At 43.2% G+C, this 21,639-nt stretch overlaps 1 protein-coding gene across 11 annotated transcripts in view; it reads left to right on the forward strand.

The window, feature by feature from the left end:
* Positions 1-21,639, forward strand: part of LOC122812836 (protein 4.1-like) — a gene marked incomplete at its 3' end in the record, with an annotated part of 3,376,257 nt that overhangs the window by 2,373,617 nt on the left and 981,001 nt on the right. For 9 of the 11 annotated variants that reach the window (XM_044084885.1, XM_044084929.1, XM_044084895.1 and 6 more), the window contains 1 exon segment: positions 16,383-16,487. In XM_044084885.1, coding sequence (XP_043940820.1) covers positions 16,383-16,487 — 105 coding nt within the window. 11 annotated transcript variants of the gene reach the window in all.

The following is a 21,639-nucleotide window of genomic DNA, read 5'->3' on the forward strand; positions in this document are numbered from 1 at the left end:
AGAGTCTCTGACTCTCACAAATTTCTTTTCAAAAATCCTACTGCTGACCCCAAGGTTATTTCTCAAGGGCCTAAAGGAATTAAAGCATAAAGAATTAAAGAATCCCACCCCCTCAGATAGGAATTCCCGAACATTAGACAGATGGGATAATAAAGTATACACCTCTGCTACTCTTGCTATTAGAGCACTAAATTGTCAGTTCCATATTCTAACATTTCAACAACATACCATGGAACTCCTAAAAAAAAACAATCATTTTTTTCATGTTTGTGCAGAAAATAGAGTTAATGTATTTTGCAAGTCAAGTAACTAAGCACACCTTACAGTGTGGTTTTGATGCCCTAGAAGCATCTTGCAGGGCAGCAGTCACGGATTCTGTCCTTAGAAGGCATGCTTGGCTTAAGGAACAGCCCTTGGCAGACCATGTCAAATACAGATTATTGGACGCATCCTTGCACAAAGACAATTTATTTGGCACCAAGGCAGAGGAGGTCTTAAAAAGATGGAAGAAAAATCTAAATATATGCAGACAGTTAAGGACTTCCAGCAGGTGCAACCACCCATGTTCAGTAGGCATTGCCCTTCAAAGCACTGGTCCTTTCCTTCCCCCTCCAGGTCAGCTCAGCCCAAACTAGTACCCCAGACAGCAGCCACAGGGAATGCAGAGATCTAAGCAATGGAGTTCCTCCTCTTCAAAACCAGGGAGTGCTAAGCCACCCTCTCATGGTAAGAACTCACAATGACTTTCCACTTCCACATCCTCCCTCTGCCCACCTGCTCTTGATCCTAGGAGGAAAACTCTCCTTCCATGCAAGTACCTAGGCCACCATTACCAACGACTGCTGGGTCCTCAGCATAGTGTCCCAGGGATACATATTTTATTTCCACACACTTCCAACCTTAAAAGGGTTCCCAGATCTTCCGCCAAACCAGTGGGCAGAGGCCAAAAAGCAATTCCTTTCCCTGCTGTCTATGAGGGCAATAGAGCACGTTCCTGCAGTATAGGTAGGCCAAGGTTTCTATTCCAAACTCTTCCTGGTACCCAGAAAAGAAGACACCTGTCACCCCATCCTTGATCTATCCATTCTAAACACCTTTCTGGTGATACCAAAATTCAAAATGCTCACCCTCCAGCAACTAGTACCTATGCTCTCCAAGGATGCTTGATTAGCCATCCCTAGACCTAAAAGAGGCCTACCTACACATCCCAGTCAGGCAATCATGCAGGAAATATCTAAGTTTCAGGGCAGGATCTCTGCACTTTCAGTTCTCTGCGCTTCTCTTTGGCTTATCCACTGCTCCCATAGTTTTCACAAAATGTCTGGCTCCTGCCATTGCTTTTTGCAGGAAAAGAAATATTCAAATTTACCCTTACTTAGACGACTGCCTGATTCAGGCAGACAATCAGGAAAAGCTGCTCAAGCACCTGGCCTTTGTAAAGGATCTACTGACCTCCCTGGGGTATACTATCAACAAAAAGAAATCCAAACTAGTACCCACCCAAAAATTTATATTCCTGAGAGCAAGCCTGGACACAGCATCTGGGATGGCATTCCTTACACCAGAAAAACAAACCTACCTGACAGCCTGTTTCTCTCAATTAGCCACCAGACCCCAGTTATCCACAGTAATCCTGCAAGCTCTATAGTTAATAGTTTCTTGTATTCTACTCATTCCATATGCCAGACTGTGTATGAGGAAACTATAATGGTACCTAAAAAGCCTTTGGTGTCAACACTCTCAGGACCTGGAAACTCTTATACCAATGATACCTTGTTTAAGGAAAGATTTTCTTTGGTGGACAGCAGCATGCAAGCACAACAAGGGGCTACCCTTCTCACAACCCCATGCTGCCCAGACCCTCACCACAGATGCATCAGACTATGCCTGGGGTGCACACCTGCACGGCAGGTGCATACGGGGCCAATGGAGCCCACACCAAATACATCTGCACATCAACCAAGAAGAAATGTTAGCTGTCCAGCACGCACTGACAGCTTTCCAGACCCCTACTCTCCCCGGGGGCTCTACTGATCAAAACAGACACCACCACTGTGATGTGGTACATTAGCAAGCAGGGAAGGACTCACTCATACCCTCTATGTAGGCTTGCCATGAAACTACACCTGTTAGCACAATTCCTACCAGGCTCTCTCAACTCTCTGGCAGACAACTTGAGCGGTAATTGTCTGGACCCACACGAGTGGCAGGTAGACCAAAGAACCTTCACCCTTGTAACTTAGAAATGGGGCACCCTGAAGGTTGACCTCTTTGCTTCCCAACCATCAGCTCAGCAAATTCTGCACCAGGGAGCCTCACTGCAAGGCCTGGAAAGTGGATGCTCTATCCTTCTAGTGGGTAAACCTCTCAGTGTATGCATTTCCCCCTCTACCACTCATTACAAGGGTACTGCTCAAAATAAGGGAGGGAAAAACAAGGACAATCCTGATTGTCCCAGACTGGCCACGCCAGCACTGGTACCTACTGCTGCGCAGCCTGTCACCTCTGCCACCATGGCATCTCCCTCAGATGCCAATACTCCTGACCCAGAGGGATGGAGAATTCATGCATCCCCAATTGCAGACCCTCTATCTGGCAGCCTGGCTTACTCCCTGACCACTGCACAAGCTGCCAATCTCAGCAAACAACTTCTAGATGTTATACGTGAGGCCAGGCGCCCTAGCACTAGAAAGTCTTATGCTGACAAGTGGAAAAGGTTTTGCACCTGGATCCAGGCTAAGGGAGCTGGGACGGCACGGCCCTCCCTACCTCTCATCCTGGATTAACTCGCTGACCTACTACACAGGGTCTATCCTTTTCTTCTATTAAAATTCATGCTTCTGCTATCTCTGCTCATTTCAGCACAGAGTCAACCCTTTTCTCACACCCTCTCATTAAACGGTTGCTAAGAGGGGCTAACAACTTGAGGTCACCCATGAGAGCACCTACCCAGCTCGGGACCTAAACTTTGTGTTGGAAAAGCTCACCCTGCCCCCCTTTGAACCAGCAGCTTCAGCAGAGTTAAAATGTCTCTCTTGGAAGACAGCCTTGCTTCTGGCCATCACTTCAGCAAGAAGAGTATCTGAGCTACAAGCACTAATGGCTGTAGAGCCCTTCATCATTTTCCTTGCTGACAGGGTCTCCCTCAAGACTAACCCATCCTTCATGCTAAAAGTGGTGTCTAGTGTGGCTGTCAACCAATCTGTTCATTTACCTACCTTTTTCCCTAACCCACAAAACAAGGGGGAAAGGATACTGCACTCTCTAGATGTGCACAGACAGCTCAGATTCTACCTAGACAGGACTAAATAATTTAGAAAGACTGATCAGTTGTTAGTCAGATTTGCGGCAGGAGCTGAGGGCAAGGCCATATCCAAACAAATCATTTCCAAATGGATAGCACACTGCATCCATTTCTGCTACAAGCAACATGGGAAACCTCCCCCCAAGGGGGTCAGGATGCATTCTGCCAGAGCACCCATTACCTCTGCAGCTTTCCTCAGAGGGGTCCCCACCAGGGACATCATGGAGGCTGCAACATGGACATCTGTTCATACCTTCACCAAGCATTACCAGCTGCCTATCTTCTCCAAATCTAGGGCAGGCTTTGCCACCACACTCTTGCAGGGCATCATAGCCAACCCCCAGTCTTCTTGACTGCCTCCACCCTTTAGTTCAGCTTTGGGAATCAACCCAAATGTGATGACTGCAACAGTGAAACGTGAAGAACATAGTACAATTGTGTACACTTACCATAAATGTAGATGTTCGAGTGGATTCACTGTTGCAGTCCTGGTTTCCCTCCCTCCAGTCCCTCTTGTCTCAGTCTCTCTCTCTCTCTCTCTCCTTACAAGGAACTTTTGGTCTTTGCTTTTTACTGGTGGTGTTCTTCCACCATAACCTAGCTCCCTCTTGGGGGGCTCCTGACAGGGCAAGAAAAACTGATGTAATGGCATCGGCTGCCTTATTTTATAACACTGACAACCTGACGTCAGTCCTGGAGCGACGGCAACCAACGCAGAAATACTAAGCCTCTGGTATTCGGGCCAACTGAGGACTACCCCGGCAGGGATAACCCAAATGTGATGACTGCAACAGTGAATGCACTCGGACATCTACATTTATGGTAAGTGTACACAACTGTACTTTTTGTCTGAACAAGAGTCAGATGAATCTGAGTATGAAGACACGCAACCCCTCTCCACTTAAGATTCGGATGCAGAGCATTCCATTCCTTTAGCCTCTCCCCCAGAGGATTTTTCCTTTGGGGGAAACCCTGCATACTTTAAGGGAGCATTTCCAATTGGAGAATCAGGACTACCCTCAGTCTAAAACGAGACTCTGAGAATTCTTAGATCTTCCACAGCACAGACTCTTGGCCATCCCCCCAGTCCTGGATGTTGTGGAGGATGTTTTCCTCTAATCCAGCTTGACTCCTAACGCCCTACCTCCTGGTCCCAGAAAACCAGACGGGTACTATAGAGTCCCTGACTCACACAAATATGTTTTTAGAAATCCAGCAGCTGACCATATCATTTCTCAAGGGCCAAAATGGATTAAAGCAATCTCTTCTAAAAATCCCACCCCCTCAGACAGGGATTCCCGAGCATTGGACCGATGGGGTAAAAAGGTATACACCTCAGCTACTCTTGCTATCAGGGGACTAAATTGTCAGTTACATATGCTGAAATTTCAGCAACATACCTTGGAACTTCTTAAACAAAAAATGTCTTCCCTTCCTGCTTAGGCAGAATCTAAAGATTTACAATATAGCATTCTGCAAGTCAAGTAACTAAACACACCTTGCACTGTGGTTTTGATGCCCTAGAAGCTTCTTGCAGGGCAGCAATCACTTGTTTTGTCATTAGAAGACATGCATGGCTTAAGGAACAACCCCTGTCAAATCTAAATTGTTGGATGCCCCCTTGCACAAAAATAACTTATTTGGCACTAAGGCAGAGGAGGTTTTAAAAAAGATGGAAGAAAAAGCAAAATCTATGCAAACAGTTAAGGATTTCTTGCAGGTCCAGCCACCTAGGTTCAGCAGGCATTGACCATCCAAGCACTGGTCCTTTTGTGCTCCTAGTAAACCAGCCCAGCCTAGGCCGTGTGGAAACAGACCCCCCCCCTCCCCAGGCAGCAGCCCTAGGGAATGCAGAGATCTAAGTAGTGGACTACATCCACTTCAAAACCAGGGAGTTCTAAGCCACCCCATTATGATAAGAACTCACAATGACTCACCTCTGCCACCTCCTCCCTCTGCCCACCTTCATCTACCCCTAGGAGGAAAACTCTCCTTTCACTCAAGGACCAGTGGGTTCTGAACATCATATCTTTGGGATACAAATTTTCCTTCCACACCCTTCCAACCCCAAAAGGGTTCCCAGCTCTACCACCGAATCATTGAGCAGAGGCACAAAAGCAAATCCTTTCTCTGGTCTCTATGAGGGCAGTAGAGCATGTTCCTGCAGAACAGATAGGCCAAGGCTTCTACTCCAGACTTTTCCTGGTCTCCAGAAAAGAGGGCACCTGACACTCCATCCTCAATCTATCCATTCTAAGTACCTTCCTTGTGATCCCAAAATTCAAAATGCTTACCCTCCAGCAGCTGCTACCCATGCTCTCCAATGATGCTTGGCTAGCCACCCTAGATCTAAAAGAGGCCTACCTCCACATTCCTATCAAGGAATCATGCAGGAAATATCTCCGCTTCAGGGCAGGGTCTCAACACTTTCAGTTCTCTACTCTTCCCTTTGGCTTATCTACTGCTCCCAGAGTTTTTACAAAATGTCTGGCTCCGGCCATTGCCTATTGCAGACAAAGAAATTCAAATTTACCCATACATAGACGACTGCCTTATTCAGGCAGACAGCCATGAAAAGCTGCTCTAGCACCTGGCCTTTGTAAAGATCCTACTAACCTCCCTAGGGTACACAGTCAATGAAAAGAAATCCAAACATGTGCCCACCCAAAGGATTATCTTCCTGGGAGCAAGTGTGGACACAGCATCCTAGATGGGCATACCTTATACCAGAGAAACAAATTCTCCTGACAGCCTACTTCTCTCAACTAGCCACCAGGCCCCAGCTATCTGCAAGAAAGATCCTGCAAGCTCTGGGTTTCATGGAATCTTACATGCTACTCATTCCATATGCCAGACTGCATATGAGGAAACTTCAATGGTACCTAAAGAGCCTTTGGTGTCAGCACTCTTAAGACCTGGAAACTATCCTACCTATAATTCCTTGCCTCAGAAGAGATTTCATTTGGTGGGCAATACCATGCTCCCACAACAAGGGGCTGCCTTTCTCTCCATCCCCCCACCACCCAGACCCTCACCACAAATGCATCAGATTACGCTTGGGGACACACCTGGATGGCAAGTGCATACAGGGCCAATGGAGCCCACAGCAAATCCCTCTGCACATCAGTCAAAAAGAGGTGATGGCTGTGCAGCACGCCTTGATAGCTTTCAAACCCCTTCTGTCTCCAGGTATTCTCCTGATCACAACAGACAACACCACTGTAATGTGGTACATCAAGCAGGGAGGGACTCACTTCTACCCTCTATGCAGGCTGGCCATGACCCTATGGCACGCAGCCTCTTCCATGCAACTACACCTGTTAGCACAATTCCTGTCAGGCTCTCTCAACTCTCTGGCAGACCAATTAAGCAGAAATCTTCTGGACCTACGTGAGTGGCAACTCAACAGAAGTACCTTCACCCTAATAACACAGAAATGGGGAACCCCAAAGGTAGACCTCTTTGCCTCCCACAACAACCATCAGCTCAGCAAATTCTGCACCAGGGAGCATTATTGCATGGCTTGGAAAGTGGATGCCCTGTCCTTCTCCTGGGTCAATCTATCGGTCTAAGCCTTTTCTCCCCTACCTCTCATCCCCAGGGTACTGCTCAAAATAAGGGAGGAAAAACCAAGGACCATTCTTATAGCTCCAGACTGGCCTCGACAACACTAGTAACCCTTGCTGCGCAGCCTGTCCCTGCTGCCTCCATGGCATCTTCCTCAGATTCCAAACCTCCTGACCCAGAGGGAAGGGGAACTCATGCATCCTCAATTGCAGACATTCAATTTGGCAGCTTGGCTTATTCCCTAACACCAAACCAGTCTGCCATCCTCCGTAAACAGTTTCCGGATGTTATCCATGAGGCCAGATGTCCTAGCACCAGAAAATCCTATACAGATAAATGGAAAAGGTTCTGCACCTGGATCCAGGCTAAGGAAGCCAATACGGCACAGCCCTCCAGCCCTCTCATCCTGGATTACTTAGCTGACCTTCTACACAGTGTTTTCTTTCTCCTCTATAAAAATTCATGCCTCTGCTATTTCTGCTCTTTTTCCCACTGAGCAGCCCCTTTTCTCACACCCTTTGATCAAACAGTTCTTCAGAGGGGCTAGCAACTTGAGGCTTCCAAGAAGGGCACAAGCTTGGGACCTTAACTTGGTCTTGGAACAGCTCACCCTACCACCTTTTGCAGAACTACAATTTCTCTCCTGGAAGACAGGATTCCTTCTGGCCATCACTTCAGCCAGAAGAGTCTTTGAGCTGCAAGCACTCATGGCTGTGGAACCATTCATCATCTTCCATGCTGACAGGGTATCCCTCAGAACTAACCCATCCTTCCTGTCCAAAGTGGTGTCCAGTGTGAATCTCAACCAATCCATTCATTTGCCCACCTTTTTTTTCTAATCCCCAGAACAAGGGGGAAGGGATTATTCATTCTCTGGATGTGCACAGACAGCTCAAATTCTATCTGGACTGGACTAAATCCTTCAGAAAATCTAATCAATTGTTGGTTAGCTTTGCTGCAGGGGCAGAAATCAAAGCCATCTCCAAGCAAACCATTTCCAAATGGATAGCATACTGCATCCATTTCTGCTACAAACACCATGGAAAAGCCTCCTTCCAGGGGGTCAGGACACACTCCACCAGAGCAGCCTCCACCCCTGCAGCTTTCCTCAGAGGAGTCCCCACTAGGGACATCCTGGAGACTGCCCCCTGAACATCAGTTCACACTTTTACCAAGCATTACCACCTGCCTCTCTTCTCCAAATCCAGGGCAGGGTTTGCATCTGCATTCTTGCAAGGCATCCTAGCCAGCCCGTAAGTTCCTTGACTGCCTCCATCCTCTTCCTCAGCTTTGGGAATCTACCCAAATGTGATGATTGCAACAGTGAAACACTAAGAACATAGTACAGTTGTGTACACTTACCATAAATGTAGATGTTCGAATCTACTCACTGTTGCAGTCCTGGTTTCCCACCCTCCATCCCCCTTTCTTCTCTTTCTCCTTTTATTACCTTTCTACCTTGTTCTCCTTTCCTTACAAGGGAAATATTGGTATTTATTTTCCACTGCTGGGGTTCTTCCACCAGAACCTGGCCTTCTCCTTATTTTGGGGGCTTCTGACAGGTTAGGGTAAGAAAAACTGATGTAATGATGTTGGCTGCCTTACTTAATACTACTGATGACCTGACTTCAGTCTTTAAGTGACAGCAACTGACGCAGAAGTACTAAGTGTCTGGTATTCGGGCTGGCCGAGGGCTACCCTAGCAGGGATAACCCAAATGTGATGACTGAAACAGTGAATGCACTTGAACATTTACATTTATGGCACGTGTACACAACTGTACTTTGATTTCCTTCTTAGTCCTAGGTGGCACATGTGTATGTATGTACTGTTGTGTATATAACTGTTACTCTGTTCAGTATTTGCAAACAAGATCTGGGTAGTCTCCCTAGGAATGATGGGATAGGGTATTGCCTCGAGCCAGTGGAAGCTCTCGAGCTTTAGTATAGGCCGGGTCGGAACCAATTATCAATTCCGAATCCAACCAGCAGAGATTGAAGGCGAGATGGACAAAAAACATGAAACATTATGGTGAGTACATAACTTCTTTTTCCACTTACTGGATGTTCACAGACAGTTACATTTTTACTTACATATAATAAAACCCCAGAGTCGAGGTATTCCCATACCCTAACTCTTCGTCTCGGGAAACAGCTACCCCCCTGAATGAACACTTTCTCTCTTCCATCCAAAATCTGGCAACCTCTAAGCCAAACTCTTCTTCGACACCCACCCCTCCAAGTCCCACTAACACAACTTTGTTTTCATTTGAGCCAGTTCCCATTACTTACATCAAATCTTTACTACTCTAGCTAAAACCTTGCCCTCCTTCCACTGACAATCTATCTCCTACATTCCTCAAACTTGCTGTTGACTCAGTTGCCTATCCTATATCTGTACTAATTAATCGATCTATTGTGGAATCTACTGTCCCCACCCTTTGGAAATCTTTCTTTACTGTCCCTCTTCATAAAGGTGGAAACTCCACTGACCCCTCAAACTACTGACCCATCGCCATTCTGTCCCCCCTCTCCAAGATGTTAGAAAAATGTATTCACTCCCAGCTTCTCAGTCACCTCCTCACGCAGCACTTGCTTACTCCTACCCAACATGGATTTCATCCTCACCACAGCACCACCACTGCCATCCTCTCCTTCACTCATACCATTGCAGAGGCCCTAGACAACAATAAACTCATTTCCTGTCTCTTCCTAGATCTCTCCAAAGCCTTCAATACTGTCTCTCATCCTCTACTACTATCCAAACTCGCAAATCTCCACCTATCCCCCTCCTCACTTGCCTGGTTTAATAGTTACCTATCTGGCAGGGAACAATCTGTCAAATGGCTCTCATTCTCCTCACCTTTCCTTCCCATCTCCACTGGTGTTCCCCAAGGCTCCATCTTGGGACCCCTTTTGTTTAAAATCTTCACCAATGATCTTTACAACTCATGCAAAAAATTCTCCCTTATTCAGTATGTAGACGACTCTATACTTATATCCATCTCAAATAATATTCCTGAACTACACTCCCTGACCCAACAAGCCCAACTATCCACTGAACAATGACTCTCTCACAACCTACTGATCCTAAATCCCAAAAAGATCAAACTCCTACTTTTCCTTCCCCGTTCTCTTTCTCATCACAAAACCTCCTTTTTTATTACATCTTCTAACAGTGCACCTATCCATCTTTTAACAGTAGCCCTATCCAACCTGACACCCACACAAACCCCCTATGGGTCATTGTCGATGAACTAAAGTTCATCCTACACATACTCCAGTGTATAAAAACAAACAAACCATAAACTAGGTCTGCTATATCGGAACAAAAAAGTTCCTAACCCCTGAATCTAGACTTATCCTGGGCCAGGCACTCCTCCTCCCCTCCCTCTTGTACGCCACCCCAGTTCTTACCAATATCCAGGCCTCCACTCTAAACAAACTCCAACAGACTTACCATAAAATAGCCAGATTCATTACTAACTCCCCATACAACTTACACCACTGCATTTTCTTTAAACTCTCTTCAATGGCTTAAACTTCCCGAATATCTGCTATCTTTTCAATTTCATTTGCCACACTCTATTCTTTATAAAACCTCCTTCTGTCCATCTCTATCTTCCTTAGTCTCCATCTACATCCCATCCCGGACCCTCCGTACTTCTAACCAACAATTACTTGATTTCTACCACCCAAAAAGGTCAGTAGGCAAACTACTCTACAAACACTCCCTTGCCCATGCTTGGAACAAACTTCCCTTGACTTACGTTCAATCCCCCACACCTCATACTTTAAAAATGAACTAAAAAAGCTTATTTTCTCAATTCCAGGACCTGCCCTTGCCATGACCCCACCTAGTCTTCCTCCCCTTTATGCACCCTCAAAAGGTCCATACTTACTACCTCATTACACCTCTCTCTCCAATGTGTCTGCTATGCATTTGCATAATTTTATACAAACAAAAAATGTTATTGTTGACCTATTGAACTATATCAATGTAAAATTGTTACTAAGCATCTTTTTAATGCAACTTTAACTATATGCATGTAACCCAACATATGTGAATCTTTTTGCTATAACTGCTATTACATCAATATTGTTTAAAATTGTACTTGTTTAAAAATGTACTACTGGAGCTTTTCTCCTCTGGTCTCCACTGAAAATGGGCCACAAGCCCAGTTGGACAAACCTGGTTAACAAATGTCAATAAATAATTAAATATAATAAAAAGAAATTAAAAAGGCGGATCAGTTATTTGAATCGTTTGCAAATTCTAAACTGGGTAAACCAATTGCAAAGGTAACTTTAACCAGGTGGCTGACTGACTGACTGTACATCATTGTTTTACAGTAAGCTGGGTCTGTCCTTACCAAAACATTTAAGAGCCCATTCAACTAGGTCCATGGCAACTTCTTCATTGTTTCTGTCTGGGGCTTTCATGGACGACATATGAGCGGCTGCAACTTTAGCCAGTCCTTATACTTTTATTACTCATTAGGTACTGGATTTTGTCTCAAGGGGAACAGCAGCCTTTAGCTCAGCTGTGGTCAGGAATATCTTTTCATGGAGTCCACACTGGATTTTTGGTAGCTGGGGACTGTATTCCAGCTGTTGAGGAATGAATGAAAATTGACAACATCAGATAAAGAAGTTATGTATTCCCCATAACATTCCATCTGTGTGGTCCATTTTCATTCTTCTTCAACCCCCAACCTTTTTCACAATTGTTTTCTGGAAGAACAAGAGCTTATAAGACACCACTGTCCTTTATGCTGAGCTCCAGATATGACTACTTCTGTCAGGAACATTATATTAATACTGCTTACTTTGTCAACCAGCAAACAAGATCTGAGGTATGTTAGGGGTTGATGCATTATGGGTAAGGGAGGAGCTCGAGAGGTTTTGTGGTGGCCATGAGCTAAAATAATGGCCAAATCTGATCCAAACCCAACTGTTGAGGAAGAATGAAAATAGACAACACAGATGGTATGTTATGGTGAGCGCACAACTTCTTTCTCTCTCCTTACCAAGTCTTGTGAGGTGGACATTGACATTGGTGTGCTTCACTATAGAATCACCAATGACCAAGAAGTTTGGCTGTGTGTTGGTTTGCCTTAAAGGTTTAGCAATGGAGGTATTGGATACAGTGTTCATATGTGTAGCTGTGGGTGACGTTTTAAGAGTGTTTACATGATGGCTGAGGCCGTTTCTTTGATTGTACTGTGCAGGAGGCCTTTATGTTTTAGGAAGGTTACCTGTAAATGTTTTGAGCACAAGTGGTTTTATGTGTAGGGTCTTTACCCTGTGCAGTAGGTGTGGTGCTAATGTCACTGACAACCTCTGTAGTATTACATTTTGGTTGTGTGAGGAAATTTTGCCTCCAGCATCAGTGTATTTATACCTCTCGCACACACAATATGTTTTATTAAGAATAAGTGGGTTGTCAGTGTACATGAAGCAAATGCTTCAGTGCCTCAGACTACCCATCTGAAACAGAATGGCCACAGAGGGAGTCAAGAAATGCATATCCCATTGACCTACCAGGGAGAAGTGAGGAAAATATAAATATTGAACAAGTCAGTAAGACAAACAACTTTGAGCAACACTCCGCTATTTGCAATCTAGATGCTCTAGTAGTTTAGAAAAAAATCTATCTAGACAGTAATACCACAAGAGTGAGGACTACAGACCAGAACAAAGACACTTATAACAGGCACAGTAAGCCTTCACCAGCAGTACCCAGCTCAGAAGGGCTACCCTGTCCTCCCACAAGACTGTAGACCACTATCCTTAATATAAAATAACTGGTTTGGAGTCCAAGTGCTTAAACCAGAACCAAGACATTTTTAGAAAAATTAACCCAATAAGCCTTCAGCCAGCAATTCCCAGCTCAGAAGGGTGTAGGCTATCCTCTCCTGCCACAAGAGTGTAGACCACAAACCTTCCTGATGTAAAATAACTGGTTTGCACCCCAAGTGCTTTAATCAGCACAAAGACACTTAGAATAGCAGGCACGATAAGCCTACACCCACAATTTCCAGCTGAGAAGGGTGGAGGCTATCATTTCCTCCTACAAGATTATAGACCACAAACCTTCATGTAAAATTACTGGTCTGAAGCCCAGTCACTTAAACCAGAGCTAAGACACTTTTACAATAACCAACACAATAAGCCTTCAGCCAGCTATTCCCAGCTTAGACGGATGTAAGCTACCTCTCCTGCCACAAGAGTATAGACCACAAACCATTGTTGTGTAAGATAACTAGTTTGAAGCCCAAGTGCGAAAATTAAAACTAAGAGGCTTAGAATAACAGAATTTAATCAGGCAACTAACAAGCAGTAATAAATGCAGCAGATTAAATGCAATTGAACACTTGAAAAATGTACAGCAAAAAGCAGTAAAGTGAAAAGCACAGATATAGTAAAAGCAGCTAAATAAAGTGCATTTTTTTTAGAAGTGAGAAGGGAGGAAACCAAAGATAATTACTGAGCATGGGCCTTCCCAGATGATCTTGCAGTACTCTAGAGTGAGCTGATGAGATGGGACTGGGAGTGCCCAAAATCAGATTTATAGTAGGGGAGGGCAACTCAAAAGCCACCAAGGTTAAGAGTACAACAGCAGTAATGTGGGTGGGAATAATCAGATGTAGACAGATATCAGCAATAGTCATGCAGAAAGTAGCAAGTCAAACAAGCACTACAGCTAAATAAAAATGCCTCTAAATATTTCTAGTTAAATGAGGAATGCTGTTGCTCAGCTCCTCCCACTAAGCTGGATGTTGTTTACTGACTGTTGCCAAGACCTCTTAAAACTCCAGAAGAACAAAAAACTTAAAATGCAATGCAAGAAAAAGAAAAAAAAAATCGAAGTAACCAAACCTTAAATCAATAACTTCAATTCAGAAAAATCAAACGCAGAGATCGATATAGTCAGGCAGAGAACAAGTCAAACAAGCACTATAGCTAAGTAAAGATGCTTCTAAGTATCTCAAGTTAAATGAGGAATGCTATTTCTCAGCTGCTCCCACTAATTAACTGGATGTTTACTGTCTGCAAAAGAATTTTATTCTAACTTTTCCAGCTGACCCTAGACACGACCTCTTAAAATTCCAAAAGAACAAACAGTTTGAACAAAATGCAATATAAGGAAAAAGCTAAATAGATGTAACCAAACCAGAAATGAATAACTTCAATTCAAAATCAAATATAGACAGAGATCAGCAGTAGTCAAGCAGAATGGCAAGTCAGAGAAGAGCTACAACTAAAATCTCTACCTTAATTGCCAGAGCACTTAACCTAGATTCTAACCCTGTCTGTGCATTGCCTCATTCATGTGTTGGTGGTCTTTGTTTAACTTCATGTCTAATGCTTTCCTTTTATGTAGATTGCTACTTTACCCCCATCTAACACTTGTCCGTCATTCCTGAATAACCTTTACCTAGGCATCACCATGTCCAACAGTACTTCCTAGCAGCAATCTGAGTCACTCTTGTTTGGTGTTATTTTTTATTTCTTATTTACTGCCTAAGTACCTGTCCTGCCTGTTTTTTACCCTGCCTCCCCTCCATCTTAGTTGAAGGCTATGATCTTTGACATGTGCCTGTATAGCTCAGTATTGTCCTTTCTGGGCTAAGATGGACCTTATCCCTTGCATAAAGTTGGTCTTTTTGGGAAGTCTCCCCACATCTACCTACTAGTCTTTAGCCTCTTTTTCCTTGTCCATTGTTGCAACCACTCATTACTTTCCCTGATCCTGTTTTTCCTGTATCAGATGGTTGTTGGTGTAGGTAAATGTTTTTCAGAATGTTACCTGGAACCCTTTCTTTTGACATCTTGCTACCTCTCTGGCCTGTTTGCTGCCACCTCAACTTCCATATCTGACAAATCATTAGATACTTACAGTACACCTTTCGTCCACCCCCCCCCCCCCGGTGATCTCTACAGTGACCTTTCTTCCAGTTTTTACTTAAAGCCATGAGACTGATTTCACTGAAATAGTTTTGCCAAGCTGTGCTGCACTACTGACAGCTCTTTAAGTTGAACATGTGGCATTTTATTCAGTCCCTGCACCATGTTAATAATTTTCCACCTTATTCATAATCCCTGTTCTCTGTCCATTACTCAGCATTCTTGCCTTCTGTTGTGTCTTGCACTGATTGCATTTCCTTTTGTTTTGTTGTTGTAGTGGAAGCAAAATTGTGTTTAGCATTGCCTCCACTTTCCTGAAGGTGTCCCACTTCTGTCTTGCCACTTGATTTCAGAAAGCTAATTCCTGCTGTTATGTACATCCATAGTGTACTTAGAAAATGTTTGTGCCCATCTGCTTCCCTTTAAGCTAACTCCTCAAGAATGCACTGGGTCTTTCATACATGCATTTATATTTTAAGAAATAAGTAATCTCTGTAGTATCCCTTGGGGTGGGAGGTTGGCATAATGGTTAAGGTGTTTGCCTTGCATTCACAAGGTGTATGGTTTAGTTATCACATGGGGTAATTGGCCAGGCTTAAAATGGCCCACAACAGCAGTTACTTTAGTACTAATCTATATACATATTAAGCCCACTGTACAGATATATTGGGTCCAAAACAAAACACTGTAAGAAACTTGTGTGCGTGAATTTTAATAATTCTGTGTAATAATATTTCAAAATAAGTTTTTTATTTTTTTATTTAGGACATTTTTAATTTAGCTACTTCTACTACCATTTTCTGTGATTAACTAGACATACAGGAATTGAAAAACTTTTGTGCATTTATCTATCAACCTTTCACACCATTAATAGTTTTTTAAATTGCACTTTGTCATTAAATTGTTGCCTTTGTATTTTTTAATCAATGGTATCTACCTCTTCCTACACCTTATAAAGACCCATCTTGACTTTGGCTTTTCCTACCTTAATGCATGTTTACAGTTCTTTGAGTGCTGCCAACCTATTGTCTGTTTTGCTCTTTAATTTCCTGTGCAGCAAACCAAAGTCCATGCTTGTGTAGAGCCAAAGAGCCAGACTGCCATACACTTCTTAATAGCACTACCCAAGTTTCAGTTGTTACAAACCGCATTGTACCTGTTGCCAACTGCCATCTTGAATTCTCAAAATTAGGTCTAGCATCTGTCTTTATACATGCTCATGCATTTTATTTATTTATTGTAACATGCATTCTGCATGCATCTGTAGAATTCTAGTAAAATTTTCAGTTTGTACAAGCATTTGATAATGCCAGCTTGGAGATCAAAATCTGAAGCACGTTGATGTCATAAGTCAATGTCCCTGGACAAAAATGTTAGGCAGTTGCATACAAGTCATAGACTGCATAAGTTTGTGTTGTGAGTAGTAAAATGTGAAAGAAAAGATGTGAATTGGCAGAAAAATAATCAGAAATGATCAGTAACATTGGTGTGAAGCACACAGAGTTGTAGTTTTGTAGATTAGCTCTTTAGAAATATTTGAATAAAAGTTTTGTCGTCTTTGAGTGTATATGTAATGTTTTACTTGTGCACAATTTCTCTAGCCAAGCATGTACCTTCAGAGATTCATTTGAAACCTGTATTGGAGGAGGAGAGTGATGCGGTGTTTGCTGATCAGAATTACTTTGAACCAGACCGTGAGCTGCCAGGTACAGCTGTGTGATGGCTTAGCATCTCCTTCTGCTCTGCTGTCCCTCTAAGCTCAGACTGGAGCTCCTTTATATGCTTTTTGTTTAACAAACGCAAATAGTCTTTTTCCATTGTGTGCACTAATCCGGAGCTTAATAGGTGATGGGTGACACTCTACTATAAATTTAAAATGCTTAAGCTGTCCTCTTCCTTTAGGATAACGTGCTCAATCAGTATTTAGGTAGAATTCTGTGTTTGCATACTTTGCTTGTCTTGATTGTGCACTTCTCCTATTGTATATTGTCATTTACATTTCTGCATCAACAGAGGACCTTATCAGGATAACTTAATCCATTACTACCTGTAGGCAAACAACTAGAGGTTCATTGTAATTAATTGACTTCATCAGAATCTTGCTAGTATATCATTTTATTAAGGAAAACACTTCTATTTCCAGAATTATTGCTGCACATTAGTTGTGGAAGAAAATGCAGTATTCATCAGTAGTAATAACAAAGGGGAATTGTTGAACAGGTCAGCTATGCAAACACTAATATATAAAGGGATTATAATGTGTGGTGTCTCAACTGGCATTGCTTCGTCTTATCTTAATCACCCTTCGGTAAAAGAAAGCAATACTGGGAGTGTTGTCCATCATGGTCAGTAATCTTCCTGCAATTTTTTTTCCTCCTGCATGGTCAACTGTAGATCCAGGAGATGTAAGGAATCTGGAATATGTCTAGATGAATATTAACTAAAAATGAGCTGCTATGGAGTTCTTCCCCAAATTGTAAACTGAAAAACTGGTTGCAAAGGATATTAGTAAGCATATTCTACTTCGAAGAATATGTTGTAGGATGTTGTGAGTAGGAACACACTGCAGTATTTTTAGTGGCTCCCATTCCTTATTAATACTTGTATAAAAATCATTCTACAGGGTCTGCAAAGAAAAAATTTAGATTTTCTTTTCTTATAACAAACACTGACAGCAAGCACTTTTGTAAGCCAGTATGAATTTATTTAAAGCCAGAGTGGGTGTAGCAAACAGACCGGTTTACTCATGTAAATTATCCTGTTCTGTGTTATAAAATGCAGGCATTTCCTCCACGTTTTTCGACATACAATTGGTAATCAGCTGACAAAGTAATTTCAGTGCATATCCTAGTATGACATTTCACTATTTTGAAGCCAGGAGCAATAGGACCAATGTATATAATGTAATTCAAGAAGGCTGAATTAAGTAGACAATGCTTTAGTAACTTATTTTCATGCATTAATATACGAGATACATGTCATATTATACTATGTTGTCAGAAATAATAAAATTGACCAAAAATCAAGTTTAGAGAAAACGTGCCATGATTGTTCAATAAATATTCAAACATGGTGCAAAAAGTGCACCTATATTGGTTGTGTTGCACTTTCATTGAATTCCTTATTAATGGTTTTGTAAGCATCATTTTACATTGTGTGCAAATAGATTTTATTTATTTATTTGTGTGCAAATAGATTTTATTTATTTATTTATTTATTTTATAGATGATACCAAATTTGCAATAGTTTTGTATTCCTTTTTGCACATAGGACCTCCTTACCCTATCCCCAAACCACCGTCTTCACTACTTGCAGCCATGCCTGTTCATTCCTCCTGTAATGGCTAGAGTCAGACTCACTCCCAAGCCATGCAGGGGGGAGACTTATGCCTGGCCTACAGAGCAACACAAGACACAAACCTAATGAAATTACTGCATATCCATAAATTAAATGAGTGTAGGGCTTTACCCGTTCCAGGGACTTAAATTGGACATACTGGACGGGGCAGAGTTATCTCCCAGTGACTGTCACATCATTCACCAGTTCATGTGAGAAAGACCGCCTCTATGACACTGTTCAGGAGGAACCTGGATGAGTGGATGGGGCATCGTAAATTCCTACCAGGACAGAGCCCACAACCCTCCTGGACATGGGCTGTCATCACTAAATGCAATCTTGGGTATTGACTAGTACTTCTGTGGTACTGCATTGGGTTGAAATGACTAGGCTTAAAATGACCTCCAGATCGATAGCCTAGTAATCTCTTATAATCCTATGAATAGCTTTATGGTCCATTTATTCTATACCTAGGATACAGACAGATTGTCCCATTCATTTCTACAAAGGCAAGGGTTGGGTGTAAAGAAGCAATCCAGTGTTTGATTCTTGTGTCGTCCTTCCTATTTTGGCCACACCACAACTCCTTGGTGTTAGAAATACCATCAAGAACTATTGCTTATAGGATCAGATCTCTTGTCTTCCTGTATGGCATGGCTCCCCCCTAGCCAGTACCGTCTGTATGCACCATCTCTGCAGTCTTGTAGAGCTTTGTGGTGCAGTGACCACACTGCTTTCCCACAGGATTTGTGACCTGGCAATGACTACTTATTCCCACCCTCCCTGCCACATTCTTTCCGTCACCCAGGCCCACTAATTTAATCCCAGTAGTATTTATTATAGTCATGGCTTTATCTTTTCTTCATTCTAGCCACAACAATTGGATTAGTTTTTCATGTACATTGTTGTAGACAGGATTAAGATGGATCATGGAAATGCTGGAGAAATTTATTAGCACTGAAGCTTAGATTCCTTACAAAGAACCACAAAGTATTTTACATGGGAATGTATACACCTGGAAGAATGTGCATGTGGTGGGATCATATTAGTCAGCTTAAAAGCAATTGAATGAAGTTGGAATACAGAAAGAATAGATGAATGGATGGTACTAGAACGTACATGAAATAGCAATAGAGCTAAATGTAAACCATTTGTAATTACCCAATATATTTCTATTCACATGTTGCAGTATTCATAACAGTAGGGCGGTTGCTGACTGCAGCGCCGACATCTGGCCAGTATACCAAAGTCTTGCTTCAAGAGGGTATGTGTGATGTCCTGCACCAGGACCATAAACTGGCGTAGGGTATAAAAGTGATGTCTGCACGTACCGTCTTCAGAATTTTTCTGCCACAGTGAACGTCAGACTCTAGTTCTCCAGTTCGGAAAGCAGATCGCTGCTATTTCAGACTACCACTACAGACAAGTACTCTATGGGCTTTCCATGGTCTGTTTTTGGTTTTTGCTAATACATACATGTCCACTAGAAAGGGGAAGTGTGCTTGTGGGAGACAAATACCTCACGAGCTCGCACGATAAGTGCGTATTCAGTTTAGGCGAGGCCCACGACCATATGTCCTGCCCTCTTTGCAAATCTTTTGTTCCAAAAACCCTTCACAGCTGTCTGGCAGTGCTTAAACTTTACTTGGAAAATCAGAGGCTCTGACGTCTCGCGCTCGGTATGGAGGAAAGAGCAGGCCCATCCAAAGAGCTGTTGCAGAAAAAGGCCAAGAAAACCAGGCCTGATTCCCATGCTGCACCTCAGGAGTCAGGGGAGATTCTTGAGACTGAAAGCCCGGGATCTCTTCAGACCTCCTTTTTCCTTACTAGGCCCAGGAACCACGATGGAAGCTGGACTGGCAGAAACCTCGAGTATGTCCGCTGAGGCAAACCAGCCATCAAATCCTGATGGCAGAGGGGAACCACGACTCATTCAGTTGGAGGGCCCTGCTCTTGTTCCTCCATCTACCCAGATGTCTGCTCCATCTCTTTCTCTGCTGTCTACTCCAGTGAAGAGAAAACAAAAAGTAAGACACACAGAAATGCAACTCAAAGCCTGTTTAAGGCATTCCAGGCCCTACAGACACAATAGCAACCAACTGATTGATGTTCTTCGTGTTTCACTGTTGCAGTAATTACATTTGGGTTATCTGCTTGTAGTAGCCCTCAGTCGACCTGACTAACAAAGTCTTGGGTCCTGCATCGGTTGCTGTCTCTTCTTCCGTGACGTGAGGTCGCCAGGGATATAAAACATGCAGCCGACGTCATTACATCAGTCTTTCTTACCAAGCGGTGCTCGAAACAGAAGCAATTCGCAAGTGCGGGTTGGCTGACTCCTGAAATTTTCATTTTAGAGTTTCAGAACTGAAGTCTTCAGCTAAAAGCTAAGTACCCCGGTGGGGAAACTTTTTCTTGCTCTAAACCAATGTCAGTAAAAGTAAATAATTGCATTTCTTGAGCAAATACCTCATAAGATTTTCATTCGTATTGTATTCCTTGCCTAGGCCCTGACCACGACGTACCTCGCTGTCGGTTTTGTGCCTTATTTAAACCACAAACTATCCTTTGTCTGTATATTTGTGCTTCTAAATTTTTTAGTGCTCGGTTCAATTATCCTGATGTGTCTTCAGTAAGCCATCCAACTACCGAAATTCCGAAAAAATGCAAAGCTAAAGACAGAGACGGGCCATCCAGTTCACCGGTACTTAGTGAGGCGCTTTCACAGCCCCTGATACCCGCCACTTCAGATTTGCAGGCCTCTACTGAGACCCATTCGGAGTCCCGTATGCCTCGAGATACTTCAACTTTGGAACCCACGGATGTCTCTACCTTGGATGGGTCCGGAGCCGCTGTGCAGGCACCGGCTTCTGAGGGTGTATTCAGGCCTACTGACGTGCATATTAAACCAACGCCATCTTCTTCTTCAAGGCCTAAAACTCGAACTATGCCTAGAAAACTGACACCCAGACCGCATGGTCAGGCCTCTATGCCTAAAAAAAAAAAAAAAAAAAACATGATAAGAATGACTGAAGACCTTATTACTTTAATCAGGGGAAGCCAACCCCCCCCCCCCCACGAGACCTAGGACTGAGTTTGCTTATGATACGTCTGGTCAGGATTCTGAAATTTGTTTCCTGTGATGACCAGGATTTACCCTTATCTACCTATGAGAATTCTGATGCTGAGGACTCCATTCCCTCTGCTTCCCCCCCAGGGGATTTCTCTTTTGGTGAAACCTTGCATACTCTCAAGGAGTTTTTTTGTTGGGAAAGTCAGGATTTCTCTGATTCTAAAAAGAGGCTTAGGAATTTCTTACTCCTGCCCCAGCACAGGCCTTTAGCTATACCTCCTGTGCTGGACATTGTTGATGATGCCTTTTCAGACTCTAGCATGACCCCCTGACTCTTTACCTCCTACTTACAGTAAACCTGATAGATAGTACAGGGTTCCTGACTCTCTCAAGTGCCTTTTCAAAAATCCTACTGTGGATCCTGAAACTGTTTTGCTACTACTGCCAAAAAT

Source organism: Protopterus annectens, chromosome 1.part1 (assembly GCF_019279795.1).
Source record: "Protopterus annectens isolate FY-2018-M chromosome 1.part1, PAN1.0, whole genome shotgun sequence".
Lineage (NCBI taxonomy): Eukaryota > Metazoa > Chordata > Ceratodontiformes > Protopteridae > Protopterus > Protopterus annectens.